This window comes from Dioscorea cayenensis, unplaced genomic scaffold, assembly GCF_009730915.1.
Source record: "Dioscorea cayenensis subsp. rotundata cultivar TDr96_F1 unplaced genomic scaffold, TDr96_F1_v2_PseudoChromosome.rev07_lg8_w22 25.fasta BLBR01001566.1, whole genome shotgun sequence".
In the NCBI taxonomy this organism is placed as follows: domain Eukaryota; kingdom Viridiplantae; phylum Streptophyta; class Magnoliopsida; order Dioscoreales; family Dioscoreaceae; genus Dioscorea; species Dioscorea cayenensis.
The window spans coordinates 60,914-86,491 of NW_024087957.1; the positions used below are offsets into that span (position 1 = coordinate 60,914).

Consider the following 25,578-nt stretch of genomic DNA (forward strand, 5'->3'; position numbering starts at 1 on the left):
GTTGAAATATTTTTAGTTACTAAAGATGCAAATATTCCCAAACAAATATTCAATATAGTAGTCAAGGATTTTTTGGTTTATTGGTACCAATCTCTTATGTAGTAAAGAGATATATTTGAATCTCAACTTAAGCAACGTGAGGGCATAAATATGAGAGATTAATTTTATGTTTGTGCATGTCTTTGACATGACTGATCTACATTTTATCAAAAAAATACTTAATATATTGATATTGTAGTTTGTTCATGAAATAAGAGTTATATAAACTTACGAAATTGTATAGCTTTTGTAAAAATCATTTTTACTCGCATTTGCCATAATATATTTTTTTTAGATCCATATAATTACTAGTCCATTTAAAAATTTTATAGAAAAAAAAACTTATGATCTCTTCCCCCCTACCAACCAAAGAAAGACGAACAATTTATAATTTTTTTGTAATTAACCCCTAATCATAGAAATAAAAATTTTTAAGGGAGATCAGCAAATATGAGTTTTACATTGCCATAATAATAATAATAATAATAATAATAATAATAATAATAATAATAAGTGAAAATTGTCAAAAAAACCCCTAAGTTTGCAATATTGGCAAAAACACCCCATTAATTTTGCAATCTCTAAAAACCCATTCCTTTTAAACTCTATGTTTTTCAAACCCCCAAAGCATATAACGGATGTCAACGGAGTGATTTTCAAATTTTATGGACGAAAATGTCTTTGCTTGGGGAGTCGTGGTTGCAGCCATTTCGGCGGTTTGAGAGGAAGTGGGGGGTTATCTATAGGGTATAACCCCAAGAGACGAATTTACTGGAGCTGTATACATAGAGTTTTTTCTCAACTCGCGTCTTCAGTTTTTCCATTTCCGAAGTTGTCTCTATAGGCACATCCTCTGTAATTTCAGCTTTTTCCTTTCCACCGGTATCTCGAAGGAGAAGTCCCGCGCAAGTATTTGGCATTTCATCAGTTTGCAATCTAAGTTATTGAGTATGGTTTTATGTTACTATTCTGTTACGAAGAAAGATTTTTCGGTTTTGTTTTGTGGTTCTGTTTTTGTTGGAAGATATTGAAGTCTGTAGGGGGATTTCTCGGCTGGGGTTTTGTTAGTCTGCAGGGAAATTTCTCGGTTATGGTTTTGTTTTGTTTTGCATTTTCGTCTATATACACTATTGAAATAGTTTTTTCGATTGTTATGATTTGTGTAATATTTATAATGTACGTTTCCCCTTTCATTTGATATGGTTGCAGTTTTACAAATGAGGTCTACGTTTAATAAATGAGAGGTTACCGTTTAAATATTGTTGTCTCTGTTTAAGTATTGTTGTCTATGTTTAAGAAACTAGGTCTCTGTTTAACAAGTGATATCTCTGTTTAAGAATTGAGAGGTTACCGTTTAAAAACCTTATATTTCCGCTTAAACATTTGTGAATACTGCTTGTTGAATGTGTTGTTATTGTCGCAGACTTGTGATTATGGCGGTCCAACCCTAGTTAATGGGCGATGCTATTTGACACCCGATGAGTGGAGACCTTAGTCGAATTGAAAGATCACATGACCCCTCGACACTGGGAGATCATCGGAAGGACACCGTTCTGACGATTCATCTGAGTGGAAGCTATATTCCAAGAGAGGGCCCTTCTTGATTCTCTATTGCAAAAGATGCGATGGTCGCACCAATAAATTTAGGGATCGGGAAAAGCTGCTTTGAGTTTCGAGCCTCAAGATGTGGCTCTCGTTCTTTGATCGCGTTGCGATGGCGACGCGATCGTGTTTCGAAGAAGAAAAACCCGCTCGCGTTCGAAGAGAGGTATTTATCAAAAACCTACGAGAGACACGGAGACTCCATCAGAGCACTCTTGTGCAACTTGTTCGACAGGAGGGAAGAAAGAAAGAAAAATTTTTGTCAAACTCCCTAGATGGTGTACCTCATGGAGTGCAGTCCTCTTCCCAAATACATCATGCTCGGTTCCGAACTCGAATCGTTGATTATGTCGATGATCTACCCGCCATGGGGGGATACGCATGGGCGCGAGCGACGCACAAGTGGCTTATGGAGGACATTCCACAGCGGTACCGCTCGAGTCGCAAGATAGATCTGGCGGGGAAGAAGACCAACACGGGGTATATTAAGGGTTGCTCGGTCGCGCTTAACATCCGGTTTTACTGAGTCGACCCGGAGCCGGGAAAGAAAGTCCGTTCGGCAAGATCCCAATGATCTTTGTGCTATCGGTGAAAGTACTACGGAAGCAAGCGACGATAAAAACCGACTTGTCATCGATCGAAGGAAAAGAGGTAATAAATCATGGACAATGTTTAACAGAAGTCTTTAATGCTTAAACATATTATTTAGCGTTTAACTTTATTATTTATAGTTTAAAATTTATTCATAAAGGTTTAAATATTTTGTTCTCCGTTTAAATATATTCTATAATATTTAAATATATTAATACTCTGTTTAAATATAGTTTTTATAGTTTAAACTGAATGATTTCGTTGAAATTGTTTGGTTTGCATATGTTAGTTTTCTCGAGATGGTTCGGAGAATCTTTGAAGAAGAAATATTTGTTGAGGGCCCAGCCGAAGCGGATGGATGCTATTGCTCCCGGAACCACTTGCTCGAGGCGAGGGATGAGAGGCGACCTCTATCGTGCGCTCGGCGCTCGTTCTCCTACTTCCCGACCCACCAGCGCATGCGTTCCTCGGCAGCGGAGAAGCCCTCCCCTACCCCGCCAGATTGCAACAACCCCCTCCCGACCCGATAGCGACGGGGCCCCTCCAGCCAGTCCCCGTATGGCGGCCCCGCATCGGCGAGCACTAGTCGAAGATGTCGCTGCAACTCTTATGCGAGCGTGCAGAGATATTGATGACCCGAGTTTCCTCGGCTTGTCGACTCGGGTTGAGGCAGCTGGAAGGGCGTTCACATCGATCGCACCGTCCCCTCCAAAAGAAATGAAGCACCCGGGACGAACGAGGCCTCGGAATTTGATGACAACGACATCATCGGGGTGGCCATTCAAGACGGCCACATTTCGAAGAGACTTGCGAAAAAGAGGAGAACAATCATGCCTCTGCTCTCCACGCCGGTGATGATGAAACAATAGCAACACCATTGGCGGTGATCGTCATTATTGAGTCTATCGCCGTTGATGACATGGCCGTTACGGTGGAGTAGATCTTAGATGATGTTGCCGTTGCCGTTGCTGCGGTTGAGAAGATCGTTTACTCTCTTGTTAACGAAATCTCCGACCCGGTGGAATCGGCGGACGAGAGTGCGGCATTAAAGATGGACACAATCCCTGAAGAACAAGAACAAGCTAAGGGTGTGTCTCCCGGGTTGATCTGCTGTTGCAGTGGCTCACGGTTGAGAAGATCGTTGAATCTGTTGCCATGGTCGTGGCCGACAGTACCGCATCGAAGCAAGACATAATCCCACAACAACAAGAAGCATGTCATGATATGTCTGCGGTTGATGTTGTCGTCGTCCCCGCATCGAAGCCAGACACAATCCCACAACAACAACAACCATGTAAGGATATGTTTCGCGGTTGATCTTTCGTCGTCGTCTCGCATCGAAGGAAAGATCTTTGGCTGGTCGCTAAACACCGTCAAGGCTCAACAACGATGCCGCGTGATGACCCTCGACCGAGCAACGAGAGATATGATCAAGGCCAATAAAAATTAGAGCGAGGGCGACTCGGAAAGTCTTTGTTCGAAGAAGAAAAAAATGGGTTGGCAATCGGCGTCTCAACAAATCTGACAGGGGAGTTTATAAAGGATCTTCCTCAGCGCCCTATGGATAGGTAAGTTTAAAGTTTTTATGATAGTGTTTAAATGTTTATATATTATCATTTAATTTATCTATTTAACGTTTAATTATTTATAATATCATTTGAAAATTGTCTATATCATTTAAATAGTTACAATATTGTCTAATTATATCTGTTATCGTTTAACCTCGAGACATGTCGTGTGGAAGAATGATGCTCATCAGACTCACAGCGGGACAAACTATACACTCTGCTTGAGGGGAAAGGAGATGGTCGCGAGACGATGTGATGGGCGCTTTTCGTATGCATAATACAAAAAGTCGGCGACCAAAGTGCCATATCCTTACAAGAGCGCCTCCATCACACGACCAGTTGGCTTTGTTTATGTCAAAGCAGGACGACGCACATGAAACCACTATAGCTATTATCGGAGATGTCGTGCGCAACTTGCATGAAGTTCAAATTGTCATCCTCCCGATAATCATGAATGACCACTTCCATGTCATCGTCCTTGACAATGATAAACAAGAATACATGCATTATTTTTCATGCGCGGGGTACGATAAAGACGCGTTGGACATGGTAAGTTCTTTAATAAATTATGTCCGATTAATAGTGTTTGGTATTTAATCGGTATTCTAATCTCAACTTGTATATCTCGACAGCAGAATCTATTCGACATTTGTGTCGATATGGAGTTCGGTGAGTCGGCGACCTCAAAGTACCCACTAGTTCACGACATGGAAACCCCACGACAAAAACAAGGAAGTGTCGATTGCGCCGTCTATGTCATGCGGTTTATCGAGCAATTACTCGCCGATGAGAAGCTACGGCTACCGCAGACAGACGTCCCTTATCTGAGATTAAAGTATGTTTCAAGCATACTTAAGGAGGGGAGGGCAGCCGGCGTCCATGAAAAAGGGGGGTCGTCGCAAGAGGGTTGATAGAATTCCTAGTTTTTTTGTTTGATTTCACATGTAAACCAGGACAAATGCAATTCATTGTTTTTGTTTTCGAAGAACATGACTTGTATATCTCAATGTAAATTTTGTTTGTTTTCAGTTGTAAAGGAGGTTAAATTCAATTTAGTTTCATTTCATTGTTTAACTTACAGTGTCATTGTTTACCTTTCAGTTTCATTGTTTAGATTTACCAATCATCGTTTAAATATCGATGTGAAATGTTTAAAAATTGCAGGTTTCTCTGTTTAAAAATGACACTTGTCTCTGTTTTAAATAAATCGTTCACTTTGTAAAGAATAAGAGTTTCTCTGTTTAAATATGAAAAAGTTGGTACTCAATTCAGATTGTTTCTCTTGAAATCGACTTATTTACAATGCCTAGTCGGCGACAGTTTCATTGCAAGATCTATGATTGTGACCGGATCCGTGGCAGCGGCTGCGATGTAACTCGCGGACATCAAACACTTGCGACTCGATCCTCTTTCATCTAGGACGCCCAGGCTGCCTTCTCGTTACAGGCTGTTGCAAACGAAGCTCACGACTTCCGTCTTAAGCCTTGTCATTGTCGGGTATGGGGAATATAGCTTCCTTATCGCCCGATTTGTAATTGTCGATGGTGAAGTAGCCGCTAATAAATCGATGAGCGTTGGTGTATGTCTCGCATTATTGCGGTATAGCGTGTTCTGCAAAGGGATACCATAAACTTGCCACCTTCGACATGTATAAGTTCTGATAGTAAGATCTACGAGTTGTTGCAGCGGTCGATCAGCCCGTAGCGATCATCGACACGACTGACCAACACGAAGATTTCGGCTATCCTCAACAATTATCTCTACCTTGAATGTATGTGCGGGCATAAGTAGGTCTCCCATTTGTTAAAGCTTGCTCACGGCGGTTACATAACATGCGCATCAACTTGAACATGTCAAACAAGGTTAAACGAAGACAGTGATGGTTAAATAATTGGTAAACTGTTTTAAACAGTAGGGTAAATATTTAAATAATGAAAATAATATTTAAAGTCAAACAATAATATTTAAACAATTATGAAATGTTTTAAAGGGTAACACCAAATGTTAAGTGTAAATCAACATTCGCAGACCTTATGGAGTCGACCATTTTCGTCACCCTTAAATGGCGAGCTTCTTTGATCCAAGCATTGAATGACTCCGCGACATTTGAATGCATCTCACCCCAACGATCACCTCTGAACAGATAATTCGACCAATGTGCCATATTCGATTTATTAATCAACCAGTGATGGGGTTCGGGTGATGTGGCCTGCAGTTCATTCACAGTATCATCGAATTCTTTAGCCGTGGATGCCCACGCAATGCTAAAGCATATAGACCAACACTCCTCCCTTAATGCCTTCTCAAGTCTGACATTGGCTTTCATAAAATTGGCCTCCAAATGTCGAAGACAGTATGCATGTGGCGAAGAAGGGAAGACTCTCGCAATTGCGTTCACAAGGCCATTGTACCTGTCCGACACGAAGGTAATTATCTCATGATAATCTCCTTCATCGTATAAAGCATCACTTAACTTGGATATGAACGAAGTCCAATTGGCATCGGTCTCGTTATCGACAATACCGAAGGCGATGTGCAAAAAACCATTGTTTCCATCTTTCCCTGTAGCACCCTGTAGAGTACCCCGATACTTTCCAAGGAGGTGGGTACCATCGAGAAACAGCAGCGGCCTGCAAGCCCTCTTGAATCCCACAATACACGCGCTGAAAGAAAAGAATGCACGTTTAAAATGATCACCGTCTCTTTCCACGATCGCAATACTGCCGGGGTTTGTCTCATCCACCTTATCCACGTACCAAAGCAACAAATCATAGCTGGAGATGTCACTACCGTCGAGGACCACCCGGGCATGCTCTTTTCCCAACCAAGCCTGCTTGTATGATATGTGGACATCATGTTCCAGCAACATGTCCTTCTGAATGTCGATGGTCTTGTACAAGGGTCGGTTCTTGAGCTTCTGAATCACTCGTGCGCTTACCCATTTTTTGGACGCTTTCAAATGTGACGCCGAACCTATTCCACCACCGCAAGTGTGTGACGGGTTTATTGTCTTGATTTTGAAAGTATTTTTATTATACTCTTTTGATGCTTGAAAGTGCCAATGACAACCATCAGCAGCGCATTCCACAGTCACCCGATGTTTTTCGTTCTTTATGAATTTGAAGTCAAAATTCCGTTTGATTGCAAAATTTTTGAAAGTACGTCCACGAAATGTTCAACACCGTCAAAAAGCGTTGTCCCGATATCCAACGACAGACTTCGGAATGATCGGCGAGGAAGGAAGACATCCCACACCGTCGAGGTCACCATGGGGTTGAGCAGGGGCGCTCGCAGAATCCCGAATTCCCGCCAACACTTCGGTTAAATGAAAAGATCAATATTTTAAGCAGAGAATAAACTGTTTAAGTGATAAATTAAACATATGTTCAATTAAATAGTTAAAATTGAATAATTAACTTAAACAAATAATGCAAGATTTTAACCAGCGACTGACATACTTAAATAATAATGAACCTATACAACTAGATCAAATAAAAGAGAAAGAACTTACAACGAGAAAACCTCATTTTCAGTAGGATTCGACAATGCCACATTGTTTGTCTCGACAACAAGATCAACTACAGCGCATTTAAAGATGGAGTGCACATGACACATCCGCTGGAAGTCAACATCGTTTTTCTATTGACAAAACTGTTTTATATCCATCGGGTGTGATAAACTTCACTCGACAAGAGAAACTTGAGACCCCATCGCTCACATATCTCAGCTAACACCAACTTCCAAGAAGTCTGAGCCATGAACATTAGCACTCTTCCCTCCCGTTGTATCTAGCAATACCACAAAAACTCTCCATAATATATCGGCCGAAAACCAAACCGTACAAACCAAATGAAGAGAAGAAGAACAAAAAGAAGAAGAAGAAGAAGAAGAAGAAGAAGAAGAAGAAGATGTAAAAAAACAAACAACAACCAGAAAGGCAAACAAAAAAGTGCACAGTTGTATGCATAAATATTGGACTAGACATGATGTGATTGGGCGGTATTTTTCTCTCCATCCCAAGTGCAAAAAAGGAAATAACTAGTGTGGACCCACTTGAACTGACAGACAAGGGGCAATTCCTAGAGACAAATATTATTGGATCCATTATACTTTTCGGCCGGGCATCCTTGTCTGGAAGTTGGCGTCCGCTTTCCACCATTGTCGCGAGGAAGCCATATTGTCATCGCTCGAACGAAAATTCTCACCTTATCATGAGTCTCTGTTTAAACGTCAAGCTTTTTATGTTTAAACCAATACATATAGTGTTTAAACTAACGGTTAACTGTTTAAATAATTTCTATATCGTTTAAAGAAATATGTAAACCGTTTAAATATAGTGATTTAACTGTTTTAAAATATATGTTATTGTTTAAATTGAATGCTTTCACTGACATCGCGTTGAAGATGGGTACCTCCTGGGTCACTGTTTAAACATCTTTATGTATTTGCTTAAACACCATTGTCACTGTTTAAAGAGTGAATCGATTTTGTTTATGATAAGTGTTTGAGTAGACATATTTTTTTATATGTTTTACGTGCATTGAGCATCATTTTTACCATGGTTTATGTCTCATATTGTGTATTTGGTGTTTTTTTATGCATATAGGTTGTGAATGCCTTGAAGAGTAAAAAGGAAGCAAAGATAGGCTATAAAGATACAATGTTGGGAGTTCTTGTTCAATTCAAGGACCAAGACACAAGAGGAGTTCATAAACGTGGAGATGTATGCCAACTTCCAAGAAGATTCAAGTCAATTCACTAGTTGGAAGGGCACAAAGGCAGCCACATCTTCATGTTCCTTCTCTTTGTGAAGATTGCAAGACCTCTCAAAGATAACGTCGATGAAGAAAAGTTTTATAGCCTACCACATGGACGTGTGCCCGGACATGTGGCCTCAAGAGAAGAGTGTTTGGACCACGTTCTGTGAAAAGTACTGAAGCAAAATACTGTAGCAATTTTACTGTTGCAATACTTTAGCAAAATTATTGTTCACGCGCCCGCGTGGAAATTCCTGCAGCCCACGCGGGCGTGTGGAAAATCCACATGGGTGCGTGGGTGCACGTGACAGACGCGGTCTAAGGCCTATAAATAGCCCTTTTGCCCCATTCTTTCTCATCTTTTGTGCGGCCCTTGAGGGGTGAGACGGCTAGGGTTTGGAGAGGAGGTCATTGCTGCTTTGGAGGCGCTTCGTCACCAACTTTGATCGATTCCTCCTCCGTTATAGCATCAAGGAAGGCACCGGTGAACCTAGCTTCGTAGTGGGTCCTTGAAGACGTCAAAGCTCTCCATCAAAGCCATCGGTTCATATATAAGGGGGTTTATTTCTATGGTTTTAATGTAATTTCATTCATTGATGGTGTGTTTTATATGTTGCTCCATGGAGAGCTAAAACCCTAGAGGATATTTGGGCTTGTGAACCCTAGGATTCTTATCTTTTGTGGATTTGCTTAGTGTTTCTATTTAATCCGAGTTTGATTAAGTTTTAATCTTGATTGTCTAATGCTTGCTTGCCTTATTGATCTTTTGGTTATTTGGTTTGCATCATTTGTTACCTTGGTGAGAGAGAGGTCTCCATTAGGGTTAGAATCTCAAGATTGAAGAGGGTTGAAAGGGTGAGTCATGAGATAGTGAGCATCCCCTTTCCCTCCGATTGGTGTATTCTATCTCCGTTCCTAAGCTCTATGCAACCATATTTGGTGTGAGAGCGTGAGATTGAGAGATTTCTCCGGCGGGGACCTTGTAGGGGGTTAGGATCCTTCTGCGGGAATTAGGGGTTGGATCAATCTTTAGGAATCGGATACACCTCTTGGAATCGCTAGAGTGCTTTGCGGTCATATGTGGTGTGAGGTGTTGAGATTGAGCGATTTCTCCACGGGACCTCGTAGGTGACTGAGTATCGGCGACTCGGGAGGCGGATCGATTATTTTGGATTTCCACGACTTAACTTACTCATCATAGAAACACTTTTCTTATCACGGTACCCTAATACAGAATCCTAGGGGGCGTTGCCCGAATACCCCACTTTCTCGATTGAGATCTCCATCCACTTCACCCTTGCATATTCGTCTCCGGTATTCATTTCTTCGCACATTAGATCACCACACCTTTCCATTTATCATTAGGGTAGAAAGCAGAGAATAAGTTAGTACTAGTAGCCCTGTTCCCTGTGGATTCGACTACCCGACTCATCGGGTATTTTATTACTTCGACACCAGTGCACTTGCGGTTCATACGCATATTCGGACGTGTCAGTTTAACATTTTGTTTTATTTACAATGCAGTTTTTTGTTTCTCAAATTGTTTTTACTATGTCTCTGCTTATATATCACAAGTTATCACAAGTTCACACTCAAATAAGTTTGTTTGTTTAAAATATTTAAACATTTACAATGGCCTCTGATTAAATATCAGAAGTTCATACTCAAATAAGTTTGTTTCATTTAAAATAAAACATTTACAACATTTACAACGTCTTCTCGGGACCTCGGACACTCGCTGAGTCGACCCTCGTTACGTCTATTAAGATTTCGGTTTGACTCACCAAGTATCACTAGCCTTCGAATGCTCACGGCGGGTGCATAACATGCATCAACTTGAAAGGTCTGCACAATGTAGAACACAACACGTTAAAAAGGTTAAGCAAACACATTGATAAAAAGCGTCTATTAATCAATGTGTCATGGTGTCGACTTAGCGAAGATCACGAGAGTTAAACACGAGAAAATAATATTTGTACAATGCGAAAAGTTTTTAAAAGGGTGAGAACAATTCTCGAGTGATAAATATCAACTCCGTCTTAAAGGATGTTTCGTGATCTTCCTCCTCCGGAGAATCCTCACTAATCAAGCAATAAGTGAAAACTTTCTTTTCTTGCCCAAGTCGAAATGCACGCTTAATTGCTTTGCTCGTCATCCACCACTGGAGAATCCTCCGCGATTCGAGCGATTATCGCGGGAATTTTCGACTTGAGGCGAAAAAGAAAGTTTTTCACTTATTGCGTGATTACGGTGGTCGATTCTCGAGATGAGGGAGGATCATGAGACATCCTTTAAGATAGAGATGATCTTTAAATTTTTGGTCCGACTCCGGGCAAATATCATAGAGCAAAGAAGCGAGAGAGGAGGAGGAGGAGGATGAGGGACGACGAGGAGGGGTTGTCCGGTGAAGGGTTCTTCCTTCTCATTTATGGTGTGAAGTCACAGCGAGGTTGGCGCCGGATCACGAAAAAGGGAAGCCCTGCAGTGGGCAAGAGCTTGGTGATCACGATGAGCGGGTCTTCAGATATTTATGTTACCGTGCGGAAGAATTAATGTAGTCATTAATTCTTACGCAGCGATACCCTAAATTTGCCATCGTCACATGCCAACACTTCGGTTTAAAGCGAAAAAGATCAATATTTTACGTGAGAGACATTGAGGTTTACGCGTTAATATGAATAGTTAAGCAGAGATAAAGACAAATTTAAAGCGGAGCGACAATTCTTAAACAAATATGTAATATATTTAAACATAGAATAACAAAGTTAAAGCAGATTTAACATATACAACTAGATAACCATAAGCAGAGAAGAACTTTTACAGACGAAATGAACTCGTTTTTGGGTAGGATTCGACAATGGCACATCGTTTGTCCCCGACAACAAGATCGACTACGATCTCGTTTGAAGATGAAGTGCCACTTGACCGATCCAGCTGGAAGTCGACTTCATTTTACGTTGGACAAACCGATTTATATCTCGGGTATGATAAACTTCACCCAGACTCGTTTCCTGAAACATATTTACATATATTATTACCACAAAAACTCTCCCATAATAAAACATCCATTGTTTATAAATTCATTACTCCTTCACTCCAGCGGAATGGTCGAAAGTGATATGACGAAGAGATTCTCACCGTATTACGAAAACCGCAGGCGAAATCGAACAAACCAAATGAGGGAGAAGAACAAGAAGATGTAATGCAACTTCTAAACGTTGTCTAACGAAATGACGAAAACCCCACATAAAGGTTGGACATGATGTGATTTGACGTTTTTTTTCCCACTATTTTCAAGGGCAAAATGGGATTTCACAACATAGACCCATTTGAAGTGAACGGTAGGGGATAAAAGGGAAGTTAAACAATAACGGAAGGGCTGTCCGGGGTTTACCAAACTTGGAGGAGCTGTTTGAGAATATTTGGAATTCACGATGGGTAAACAGTAATTTTTCCCTAATAATAATAATAATAATAATAATAATAATAATTATTATTATTATTATTATTATTATTATTATTATTATTATCCATTTCTTGCAAATGATGAATAAAAATAATATTAAAAGATACGTTTAAAAGGTGTGATACTGATTTTAATTATTCTCAATTTAAACATCTTCACAATGATTTATGACATTTAAAAAATCACACACACGTGTGTGTATATTAGTATGCAAATGTACAAAATTACCACTCTAATTGCACAACCACCACTTAGTAGTGCAGTAAATGGTGAATGAACAGACACAATTGAATATTTAGGTTAATATTATTATTGCAGTACTGTATAAATAATAATTTAATATTGTAAAAATATTATAATACTATCAATTAAGCCACTGTAACCATAATTAAAAAAATAATAATAAAAATAATAAAAAATAATTATAATAATAAATATAATACGGTAATAAAAGATTATGTGAATACACACCAAGTCCATTAAAAACAAGACAATACTTACAAACACAGGAATAATAAAATAATCATGCATATTGACAGAAAGATATTGAATATTTTTACAAAATGACGATAACAAAAAGACCTATAAAAGCTTCTAGAATTTCATGATGAAAGAAAATGTTTTTCCCTCTAACTTGAGCATTCCAACTGTGGCTTCTTTTCCTCATTACTTTCTGGGAAAACTTTCTATGGCTTGAGTTGACAAGGGAGCACATAAATCCAAAAATCTCTGATGACACACATACAAATAATTCTATTTTTCTCTTAATATACAAATATAGCAAATTATTGGGAGTTAGTAGGGGCCATCATCCCTTTGCAGGAAACACAGCAATGTTCCACATCATGTGGTCTTGAGGAATCCAACAGTGCTAATGCTACAACTCATTGCTGCTCATCATCAACCACATTATATATCATTCTAGTGGTACTCAGACTGCACTCACAACAAAGCCCACACAATTCATACCAAATAAAATAAAATCAAAAGATACTACACAATTATTATTACTATTATCCCTAAAAGAAGGCTTTTATTCACATGCAATTGCTCATAAATTTCACATTTCAAAATTTGTAAAAAAAAAAAAATGGATTGCTTGTACACTTATTATGTACAGGACTTGTACATAGCTTTACAACAATTACACTTCATTAGTAAGAATATATATACTTCTAAAAACCTGAAATTTGAAAGAGAAGTGCAAACAAAAACTTTTTACAGGTCTGCAAGGGTAGATATGGTTACCAAAACAAGGAAAGAAAAAATAGCCTCTGACAATAATACACAACTTGCAAGATGCAGACATGGGAATTGATAAATGCAATGGAAATGGAATAAAGACATGAAGCATGAGAAAAATTATGCATTACTTAGGTAACCCTTATAAACTGATTACATCCAAATGCACTTCATATATGGTAGCCCCTATGGAGCGACTCTCCATCAAAAAGTATACAGGAAAAAGAAAAAGAAGAAAAAGAAAAAAAAACGTATAATGCACACTGACTGGCAAAGTGGACCAGGGAAATAATGCAAGAACATTACAGAATTCCAAGAGAACAAAGATAAGTACCTCAAGAACTACTCCGATGGCAAGAACAAGATGAGAAACCATCCCACCTCTTTGAGGACACGAAAAACCGGAACCTGACCTGACTCCATGGAGCAGATGCATGAGTTAGCAGCAAGACTCCCTGCGCAGGAAAGACTTTTGTGCAAGAATGATGATGATGATGATGACTGATGCATGTAACATGCAATTCCCGACTGGACCAGACCTGACTGACACAACCAACATGCATATGAAGAGACTCTGATTGAGCCACCAAGAACATCAACCAGAAATAGCACGGCTGATGGCTAATTTAGCCCATTCAGCAGATTCTTTAATTAAATGATCATCTGATGATAAGCATTCTTCCAAAAAGTCTTTGCTTGAAACAGATTGGTTTATCAAAGCGCTGGCATTACTACCGAGGGTATCAGCCAAGTCTCCCAGGACTCCAATGGCAGTCTTCATAACAGCATCATCCCTGATAAGCATCAGGAAATAAAGCAGTCAGGATTGAAGTACATCAGAGACTGTAAAATTAGTAACAGGGAGAAACATTGGATAGAAACTCACATATCCTTTTCCTTGTACAAACTATCAAGGAACTGAAGGACGACAGGGGCATATGGCAACAGAAGCTGGGTCTTTAAGGAGCTTTTGAATCCTTGGAACACTCCAGAGTAGGCTTCCAAAATTCCATTCCTCAGCTGATTGGTGTACTCTATCATTTCATCATCCGCAGATGAAACATGTACTGATAGCTCTGCAGCACTCTGGAGCATAGGCATTGCATAGATCAAGTACTTCTCAAAGTTCTCCCCTATAGCCAATGCTATATCACCAAAGCATGAAAAAATAGGAGGCTTAACAGAACGGTGCAACTGATTGCTGGAAAGGTCCTTGAGAAGCTGAGTCATAATCCCATCACAAAAAGGCAGTATCTTATCTTCCAATGCCCTGCATAAGTCACCAACCACACCAACAGTGATTGCACAGACCTGGTACTCCTCAAAATTCTGAAGACCCATCTCCAGATAGGGATAAAACCCTTGCATGTACTTCACAAAATTTGGCCCAGTAGCATATGCCAAAGCACCAATAGCAAGCATAGCTTCTTCATGCACCGTGGCATTTCGGGAAGCAAAAACCCTCAGAAACAGATCCATTATCTGGTCTGCATACTGCATAAAGACATACTTTGTTGGTTCTGCTGCCCCCAGCTTTTGGATAAGGACCTGCAAGCAACCACAAAGAAGGCCCTGCAGTTCATTCTGCTTCTCCCTCTCCTCAGAGGAAAGCTTCTGCATTTCAAGAGTTTTATGGAGCTCCAACATGATAACAGGAGCCAATTGCATCACTGTCAGAGCTGTCTCATCGGTTGAACACCGCACCACCTCATTCAAAGTTTCATACGCCGCCGTTCGGAGGCGAGACTCTCCAGCATCTTCTCTGCGGGTCACAGTGAGGAGAGCCTGAATTATTTCCTGAAAGAAGGGGGGCAAAGGGGAGGATGAAGAACTTGCATCCTCAAAACCTTGAGCCAGGAAATAGAGAGCCCCACAAGCTTTCTCAGCGACATTGGGAACATCTTTCATGCTCTGGAGAAGTACGGAGAGGATCTGTTGACAGTTCTCGTGGGTTATTATAGGTGTCTCCATGGCAGAACCGTGAAGGAACTCAAAAATTCTCCCCAAAGTCCATGCAGCTGTGTCCTTGACGTGGTTGTTTGGATCCTTAATCAATGCAGTAAGCATAAAGTTCAGTGCAACATTGACAACAGGAGTGAGCTTGTCTGGTGATGGACCCTCCAAAATTGAACCAAAAGCATAAGTCGCTGCCTCTCTTTGCCTCCAATCTGGTTTTGTTATATTTTCTTGAATAAAAGGCATCACAAGAGGAACTATGTCATCTCCTACAGTACGTGCAACCAATCCCAAACACGTTCCACCAGCCATTGCAATATTCCAAGCCCCTTCATCCAGATCTTGGTCTTCTTCCTGCTTCAGTAGTGTCTCCAACAGCATAGGGACCAAGGCAGGCAATGCCTGCTTAATAAAGTAAAAGCAGTGAACCTCTGAATCAGCTGAAAAATCAGTACCATACTCATCTAAGATGTCAATCTCTTCATCACAGATTGAACTCCAAAACTCTATCGCCTGAAGAGCAACAGGCTCCTCATCTTCTCTCACTGCTTTTGCTGTGATACTGAATATGTCCTGCATGTATGCTGCAAGTTTCTCATAGTAAGTGGATGAGATGGCCACCAAACACTCAAATGCTGCCTGTCGTATCTTTAGGTCTGGTGACAGAGTTGCTTCACAAACAACTCTCATGATGTAGTCACGCTCCATGTCATTTGTAAAATTTACATGGGCAAATCCCAGTGCGTTATACAATGCTTTTGTAGCAGCCAACCTCACATCAGAGTTCCCTTCAGACGCATTCATGCCCTGGACAACTGCAGTTAGAATCCTGTTCACTTGGTCCTGATCGACAACATCAGGAGACACTTCCTCACACATATAACCAAGAGTTTCCAAAGTTGCTTGCTTCTCATGAGGCTTAAGTTGGTGAATATTTGACAATAAAGAACCTATAAGTTCAGGCCACTGATTATGGGGAAGTTCAATGCCTGCGATCTTGGCAATAACCTGGGATGCAGTGGACCTCGCATCTGGAACAGGAGAAGAGAGGGTCTGCAGCAGGCATCCTTTGATCTGGGTCTTAATAGCCATATCTAAACTCAACCATCTTTGTGTCAACTCATTTTTCCTGTGTTGCTCCTTAGCATCTAGTGCATTTTTAAGTATCAAGCCAGCTAACTTGCGACTATCAACAGGCTTGTCATTGTTTGCTAATTCCCTGGAAAGAGATAACAAGAATATGGGAAGATTCTGTTCCAGAAATTGCTTCAAGCTTTCTTCTGCTTGCTTGCGAATGGTGCCATCAACTGATTGTGCATTCAATAGTATCTGGGTGACTTCCATCGCCATATTGACTTAATAATAAAAAAAAAGGAAGGAATCAGATTTGTAGAGTCCATTGATCCATTAACAATAAATTTAGACAAACAAATAGAATATTCACAAGATAATTTTACCTAAAATGCTCAAAATTGTTGGCAGATATAAAAGAATGATTGGAGCAAAGAATACATGAAGGATTAATATCGAATCAAACAATATTATAAAAATTAAAAAAAAAAAAAATTCAAGGTCTCATTGCCTGTTTTCATGAGCATGTAACTTTGATTCTCATGCATGACCCCAGGCAACAACAAGATTATATACATGAACAGTTCACACATCTCCATGGAACTTTAAGGAGATAACCTAGGTCTATAGTTTTTTATTTACTCCAGAAAAATGTAATGCCTAAAATGACTTATCATCAAGGTTGTAAACCAGAAGAGAAACTACAATGTCCTAAATTAAGGACAAATACAGAAAGAAGAATAAAATGTACCAAAGCAATCTCATCCGAAATACTTACAAATTGCAATACATTTTTAACAACAACAACAACAACAACAACTAGCTAAGTAAAGAGAAAATACTGACATCAAATAGCTCCCACCAATACAAGAAACAAATAAGAATCAGACAGATCATAATTAGCATGACAGAGTTTCCAACAACCTAAATGTTGCATAGATCAAATTGGTTAGGGAATTTAACTTAATCAGTGTCTCAGCCATTTCGCAGATCTAAAAATTTCAATGATATAAAAGCTGATACAAAACCCATTAACACAAATAACAAAGAAAAAAAGTCCACTTTCACCATTTAGCTGCAATATTAATTTCAAATCCTTTAAAAAAAAGAAAAAAAAAACTCAATCATCGAACTGCATACACAATTAAGTATCAAATCATCATTAAATCCCCCAAATTCTAAATTAAAACCGTAAGCCGCGTAAACCCGAGAAAAACCAAGAAAAAATGAAAATCCAACAAAAAAACAACAAATAAAAACAAAATTAAATATATAAATTGAGAAGCAAAATTCCTCGCAGAAGCCCAGTTGCTAGCTCTAAAATAATCAAATATAAGCAATCAAAAATGAAAATTTTCGAGAATCACAGAATCCTCACATGATATTCCACTCTATTTGGATGTCCTCAACCGTGATGGAGGATCTCCAAGAGCTCTTTAATCGATCGGCAGCGCCAGTGACTGTAGAAACCCTAGAGAAGAGAGGGAGAGAAAAGAGAGAGAGAGAAGAGAGTAAAGCTGGAAATGTGAATTTAGGAAATCTATATTAGTTTCTTTTTGTAAGTTTACAATTACATCCCTGAAAACATTTATAATTATGTTTACATGTAGTCCTGTCAAACTTCACAAGGGAATTTTTCACATATATCCCATTAAAATTAGCAATTTGATAGTTCGCATATGTAATTATTTTTTTCGTGATAGAGCCATTAAAATTTTTAGATATATTTATTTTATTTTATTTTATTTTATTTTTATTTTTTTGAGATGGAGAGCTGAAAAAAAAAAAAAAAATTGTTACTCTCTCCGGTCATTTTTATTTATTCATTTTTAGAGCTTTTTTTTTGTCTTTTTACTTGATTATTTAGAAAAATCATGAGATATTCCAAATTTACATATTTAATATGCTTCTACAACTTCCAATAAATGCATACAATTATATATTTTATTAAATTATATTTTATATAAAAATAATTTTAAAAAATTAATATAATTTTTTATAAATTTTAGATTTTCAACTAATTTTCACTTATTTTTTTTAATCCATATAAATTAGTTAAAATGAGTAAGTAAAGAAGAAGGATGAATATTTAACACTTGTGTTGAGATCTAGAAAAATTATGAAAAAATGTTTATCTTTTATGATTATGTAAAAATTATAAATAAATATATGAATAGAAATAATATTTAAAAACTATATTTTTTTATTGAATTGTTAAATATTATTTTGAGGGGATTTGTTTATGTAGTTTTATTTTGTTGATTATCGTTAATCTTTTTCTTTTATAAATACAAATTTTATTGGGTATAAATGAAAACAGATCTCTATATATATAATTAAAGCCTTAAAAAGGGTGTGTATGCAAATAGCAATTTTGTTAACCCTAGTTTACAATTAGCCCCATAAAATAGAAATATTGCTATTTTCAGCCCTTCCTTGATTTCGCTGATAAAATATTATTCTTTTTTATATATTTTTATTCGTAAATATAAACCTTACAAACTTTAATCAGCAGATCTTATTGTCATCTTCTTGATATTAGTTTCCCCATTGTACAGCACTGTTAAAATAATAAAAAAAAATATTTTTTAGACAAAGTGGATAAATTATGTCGAAGTGTACACAAGTGAAAAATCAACATTTTAAAATTTTTTTTTAAGGCTGAGTGAAAAAATTCAATTTGTGTTTTCATACTACTTCACATAAACACTATGCATACAATACTAGTGTCAATAGATCAAAAGATATGTATATAACTCCCATAAATATTTTATTTTCCAATGTCTCTCTAACCGGTGCAAATATAAGACTTTATTTGATCGGAGGGTAAAAGTACAAGGCTACAAAAAAATTTCTTTTAAACTATGGGTTAAAGTCAAAAATCTTTATATGTGCTAACTAAAATTTGAGTTAATTAATGTTAGATTAAATATTATTTACACTAATTTTTTTCAAAAATAATAATAATAATAAATATTTATTAAATATTAATAATGTATTTAAAAAATAAATGATTTTTATATTAAATTATTTGGTGGGAGGAACAATAACGTATCCCCCAATCAAGCAAGCATTGGATAAGAGATCATTCTATTATGAAACTTAACTCTTTATATTTGTTTGTCTTGTTATAAATATAAAGAAAGTTGAAAAATAAGAACAAGCAAGTGTTTCCTTTTGGTAAAATGGGGAAAAAAGTGAATATATACTTCCACTTTCTAACTCTATTTTTGAAAGCGTTAAATAAATAAAGAATTACAAAAATATTTTCACTTTTACTTTATAACCCAATAATAAAAAAAAAAAAATCTCACCATTTTCATTAAAAAAGACTCTCCTGAAAGATCCTCTGACTGATATTTTTGAAGGGGAGTTAATAGAGACTAAAGAGCATATAATTTTTTTTTTAATCTTAAAAAGGAGAGATGCAAAGAAAACATGGTAATCAAGTTTTCCATTTGAAATATTTTTTAGGGGAAAAAAATATTTCAAACTGATTTTATTAAAAAGAAAATCCAGAAATATTCCTCATGTTCTTTAAGTCATGATTTAGCCTAGAAAAAAAAACATTTTTTTATTCATTCTTAGGCTTGAGTCAAGTGTTAAGTGTTAATATGGTGCCACAAACTCAAAGAAAGGGGAAAAAAATAAATAATAAATTAATTAAAAAAGGGCATTGCTACAGTACATCAACAAAACCTTTTAAACTAGTGGAGGCATCCACCATCTTTGAATGCAAATAGGTCTGGTCTACCCAGGCTGGAGAAAAAACCATATAAAAATCATAAATATAAACAAATACAGGATCTAGGATCAAAGGGAGAGAAAAAAATTGAAAATTATTCATGCACCTCTCCTGAAGGCTGAAAGCTGGAACCCATCTGGAGTCTGGACTTACTAAAACAAGACAAAAAATCCACCTCACAAAGTGCAGCTAACAACCAGTATTTATTTGATGTCACAAAAGTATGAAGCACAGGCAATCATTCAGCTACAAACAACCAAGTAAAAAACAACAAATAGATCAAAACTGCAGAGAAAGAGAGTGTATATACACAGACAAGCCTCAAACTTATAATTAACATATATAATGCATGAATTCAAGCACTTTGACTACATTGAAATGCAGAAATGGAAGCAATGTGAACTGTCTTGCTCAAATTATACAGATGGGAAAGTGTAAAGGTGCAGCAGAAATCAACATGATGGGTGGAATAATGACAATGCGAATGACATAAAATTAACATAGATAAAAATGATGCAAGAAAAAGTATGTGGCCTAGCTCACAAAGAAAGAATCATGGCCGATATTAAATTGCTTGCTGTTGAGAAGATGGACCAGTGGGGTTATCATGCAGCAAGCAGAGCTGCTGAGGCAAAGCGGCCTTGGGCTGTTCCCCTTGATATGAATAAAGTTCCCTCTGATTCGATTCAAAGGAGGCTATTCGCCAGCTTACAAGGTTAGTTGAGGTGAGTTTTCACTGTCCCACTCCATCGAAAAAGAGGAATTCGACTCCATGGTGCTGATGCATGGGTTAGCAACTTGATGTCTCCAATCAAAAAGATGAGGGTGATCTTTTTGTGAGACAGATGAGGACTGACGCATGAATGCAATTGCTGACCAGACTGACAAAACTCATATGCAAATGCAGACCGAGACTTCAAATGCACCATGAACAATCATCAAACAGAAACAGCACGGGCGATGGCCAGCTTAGCCCACTCAGCAGACTCTTTGATCAAAGGATCATCTGATGACAAGCATTCTTCCAAAAAACCTTTGCTCGAAACAGCTTGGTTTATCAAGGGACCAGCATTACTCCCGAGAGTATCGGCCAAGTCTCCCAGTACTCCTATTGCGGTCTTCATGACAGCCTCATCCCTGATGACAAGCAAGACAGAAGGCAATCAGTGACAAAAATTCAAACAGATTCAACATTTAGAGTAACAAAAAATTTGAAAAACTCACATGTCCTTCTGCCTATACAAGCTATCTAAGAACTGAAGGATGTGAGGGGCATATGACAACAACAGCTGAGTCTTTGGAGAGCTCTTAAACCCTTGAAATATTCCAGAGTATGCTTCCAAGATTCCATTCCTCAGCTGATTGGTGTACTCTATCATTTCATCATCTGCAGCCGCAACATGTACTGATAACTCTGCCGCACTCTGGAGCATAGGCATGGCATATATCAAGTACTTCTCAAAGTTCTCCCCTATAGCCAATGCTATATCACCGAAGCATGAGAAAATAGGGGGCTTAACAGAACGGTGCAACTGATTGCTGGAAAGATCCTTAAGGAGCTGTGTCATAATGCTGTCACAGAAAGGCAGTATCTTTTCCTCCAATGCCCTGCATAGATCTCCCACAACACCAACAGTGGTGGCACAGACTTGATACTCCTCAAAATTCTGAAGGCCCACCTCCAGATACGGATAAAACCCTTGCATGTACTTTGCAAAATTTGGCCCGGTAGCATATGCTAAAGCACCAATAGCGAGCATGGCTTCTTCATGCACAGTGGCATTTCGGGAAGCAAAAACCCTCAGAAACAATTCCATTATCTGATCTGCATACTGCATAACAGCGTACTTTGTCGACTCTGTTGCTCCTAGCTTTTGGATAATGACCTGCAAGCAACCACAAAGAAGACCTTGCAGCTCATTCTGCTTCTCCCTCTCCTCAGACGAAATTTTCTGCCCTTCAAGAGTTCGAAGGAGCTCCGTCATAATCAATGGCGCCAATTGCACTACTGTGGCAGCTGTCTCATCAGTGGAACATCGGACAACTTCATTCAATGTTTCGTAAGCAGCTGTTCGAAGGCGGGATTCTCCAGCATCTTCTCTGTGAGTCACAGTGAGGAGACTATGAATTATGTCATTAAAGAAAGGGGACAATGGGGAGGACGAGGAACCCACATCCTCATAACCTTGAGCAAGGAAAAAGAGAGCTCCACAAGCCTTCTCTGCTACATTAGGAACATCTTTCATGCTCTGAAGTAGAACAGATAGTATCTGTTGACAGTTCTCCTGGGTTATTATAGGTGTTTCAACAATAGACCCATGAAGGAATTCAAAGATTCTTCCTAGAGTCCATGCTGTTGTATCCTTGACATGGTTATTTGGGTCCTGTACTAAAGCACTGAGCATGAAGTTCAGTGCTACATTGACAATAGGAATGAGCTTGTCAGGTGACGGACCCTCCAAAATAGAACCAAAAGCGTAAGTCGCTGCCTCTCTTTGCCTCCAATCTGGTTTTGTTATGTTTTCTTCTATAAAAGGCATCACAAGAGGGACTATGTCATCTCCCACAGTACGTGCAACCAACCCCAAACATGTTCCACCAGCCATTGCAATATTCCAAGCCCCTTCATCCTGATCTTGGTCTTCTTCCTGCTTCAGTAGTGTCTCCAACAGCATAGGGACCAAAGCAGGCAGCGCCTGCTTAATAAAGTAAAAGCAGGGAACCTCTGAGTCAGCTGAAAAATCAGTACCATACTCATCTAAGATGTCAATCTCTTCATCACAGATTGAACTCCAAAACTCTATTGCCTGCAGAGCAACAGGTTCCTCATCTTCTCTTACTGCTTTTGCTGTGATACTGAATATGTCCTGCATGTACGCTGCAAGCTTCTCATAGTAAGTGGATGAGATGGCAACCAAACACTCAAATGCTGCCTGTCGTATCTTCAGGTCAGCGGATAAAGTTGCTTCACAAACAACTCTCATGATGAAATCACGTTCCATGTCATTTGAAAAGTTTGCATGGGCAAATCCCAGTGCATTGTACAATGCTCTTGTAGCAGCCAACCTTACATCAGAGTTCCCTTCAGACGCATTCATACCCTGGACAACTGCCGTTAGTATTGCATTCACTTGGTCCTGTTCAACCACATCTGGAGATACTTCCTCACATATATAACCAAGAGTTTCCAATGTTGCCTGCTTCACATGAGGCTGATGCTGGGGCATATTTGACAACAGAGAAGTTATAAGTTCCGGCCACTGATTGTGGGGAAGTTCAATGCCTGCAATCTTGGCAATAACCTGTGATGCAGTGGATCTCGCATCAGGGACAGGAGAAGAGAGAGTCTGCATCAGACACCCTTTGATCTGGGCCTTCATAGCCATATCTAAACTCAACCATCTTTGTGTCAACTCATTTTTCCTGTGTTGCTCCTTGGCATCTAGTGCATTTTTAAGTATCAATCCAGCTAACTTCCGGCTGTCAACAGGCTTGTCATTGTTAGCCAATTCCCCAGAGAGAGATAACAAAAATACAGGAAGATTCTGTTCTTGAAATTGCTTCAAGTTGTCTTCTGCTTGCTTGCGAACAGAGCTATCAACTGATTGTGCATTCAATAGTATCTGTGTGACTTCCATTGCCATATCGGCTTCAGACAGAAAACAAGGAAGCCATCAGCTTTATAAAATATATAGGCCTATCACAATTATTCAAAGAAATAAATAGAACATTCACAAGATACTTTCTAAGCTTCCAAATACCTGTAACATGTCGGCAATCCTAATAATACATTCAATGCAGAATTCCATAAAAAGAAAACTAGCTAAAAGATCAACTTTGGTGAAGAAGGAAACATAATGAAGAGCATAAAACAAAGAATGCATGAACAGACACTACAACTCAACCAATTCCACAGTCGGCACATCTTAGGATTCTAGAATGAATTGACTCTAAACCACACAAGTTCAAAGGCAATAAAACATCTACAAAAAGGCATCACCAGGCACTATAACTATAAGACAAACATAAGCATATTAGAAAATCTGGATGATGAAACATGGTTCAGGAACTAACAAGTATACTTTGGTCTATGTACATGTTCCCATACAAAGTCACAGAACAATGACAAGGTAAATGGAAAAGGAGTGAAAAATTCCTCTCAGCAAAAGCAAAAATCAAATGATTCATGCTAATTACAAGATCATATAAGTAGAATTCAACATTTGAAGTAAAAAAGAAAGCATCCAGTTAAAAGAAGTAAATTAACTAATGCTGCTATACACAAGAAATAAATTAGAATTCAACAGGAGGAATTACATGAACAAATACCAACCATAATTTGTTTAAGGCTTTTTTTTTTTTAATTTTTCATTTACTTTTTAGCAGCTTTGTCATTTATGATGCCTTGCAGATCTATACAATTCAATGTTCAAGCATAACCAAAATTACAAACTATAACATAAAAATCCATAAAAAAAAACACCTTTCACCTTGTTTACACCTTTATGATTACAAATCCAAACAGAGAGAACCACATTTCTATCAAGAAAACATCAAACATCGCCCAAAATCAAATTCACTAGTGAATAAGAGAAAACGCAAAAATTTCCAAATCAAAGTAGCAATAAACACAATAACTGAGAATCTAACAACAAATATAACGAAAAAAAACCTAAGAAAACTTGAATCTATTGACCGAGAAATCGAGAAACCAAATCGACAGAAAAACCTCTATAATTATCCCATGTTCGCAATCAAAGATCTACACAATTGCCAACTTCAGAGTGCTTACATGGATTACGACAAGAAACTGGAAAATTGAGATCGTTGTTCGCTTCAGAGATCAAGTATCCAAGAACCAGGAATCGAAAGGGAAGCGCCGGCGTATACGAAACCCTAGGGAAGAGAGCAGGGAGTAGTGCAACTGATTAGCGAGATTGATTTTGATTTTCCTGGTGTTTTTGCATTTGTAACCCTGAACAAAATTATATTTACATGTTAACTCCTCGAAGCAAGCTATTTATACATACACCTCCAGAAACTTTTCTTATTTATGTCCGTGGCCTGAGTATTTTATTTATTTTTACTTGACAATTTTACTCCTAATTATTTTATTATTTAAACTTCATTTTAATTAAATTTATTGGAAATTTTTTAATAGTCCCTCAAAGTTTTATTTATTTACAGATCATCCAGCAAGATTTGGTATTCTCAAAAAATCATTCTTTTTTCTGACATAAAAAAATTTGATATTGACCAAAATACCCTCAATTTTTAAATAAAAACATATAATATTAAACAGAGAAGTGAAATATTAAACATTAAAAACAAATATTAAATAAAATAATATATTAAGTGAAAATTTATGTGGTTACATATAGACACGTAATGTTAAATAAAAAATATACTGATTAAGCATGAAGTATATGTTGTAAAAATATAATAAACTGACGGAGTGATCTACAGTGACTACAAAAGAAGTAGATTGAAAAAGGAAGAATTATTTGATAAATTCAAATATTAGAGGGCCACTTGGGGAGT

General features: G+C 38.0%; 2 protein-coding genes across 3 annotated transcripts; both read right to left on the reverse strand.

The window, feature by feature from the left end:
- Positions 1 to 13,369: 13,369 nt before the first annotated feature.
- LOC120256684 (importin subunit beta-1-like) lies at positions 13,370 to 17,794 on the reverse strand. Of its 2 annotated transcripts, XR_005535384.1 has the most exons (4): positions 17,671 to 17,794; positions 14,152 to 16,576; positions 13,805 to 14,059; positions 13,370 to 13,720 (listed from the first exon to the last, which is right to left on the reverse strand). XR_005535384.1 is itself a non-coding variant. In XM_039264372.1 (3 exons), exons 2-3 carry the CDS (start codon positions 16,569 to 16,571, stop codon positions 13,861 to 13,863), a joined length of 2,619 nt encoding a protein of 872 aa, XP_039120306.1. In that variant the 5' UTR covers positions 16,572 to 16,576; positions 17,671 to 17,794; the 3' UTR covers positions 13,736 to 13,860. The 2 variants fall into 2 exon arrangements, 1 of the variants encoding a protein (XP_039120306.1); XM_039264372.1 differs by lacking the exon at positions 13,370 to 13,720 and having other exon boundaries at positions 13,736 to 14,059.
- A 2,560-nt stretch (positions 17,795 to 20,354) lies between these two features.
- On the reverse strand, positions 20,355 to 24,983 carry LOC120256683 (importin subunit beta-1-like). Its single transcript, XM_039264371.1, has 3 exons — positions 24,830 to 24,983; positions 21,262 to 23,686; positions 20,355 to 21,174 (listed from the first exon to the last, which is right to left on the reverse strand). Exons 2-3 carry the CDS (start codon positions 23,679 to 23,681, stop codon positions 20,976 to 20,978), a joined length of 2,619 nt encoding a protein of 872 aa, XP_039120305.1. The 5' UTR covers positions 23,682 to 23,686; positions 24,830 to 24,983; the 3' UTR covers positions 20,355 to 20,975.
- Between the last annotated feature and the right edge of the window lie 595 nt (positions 24,984 to 25,578).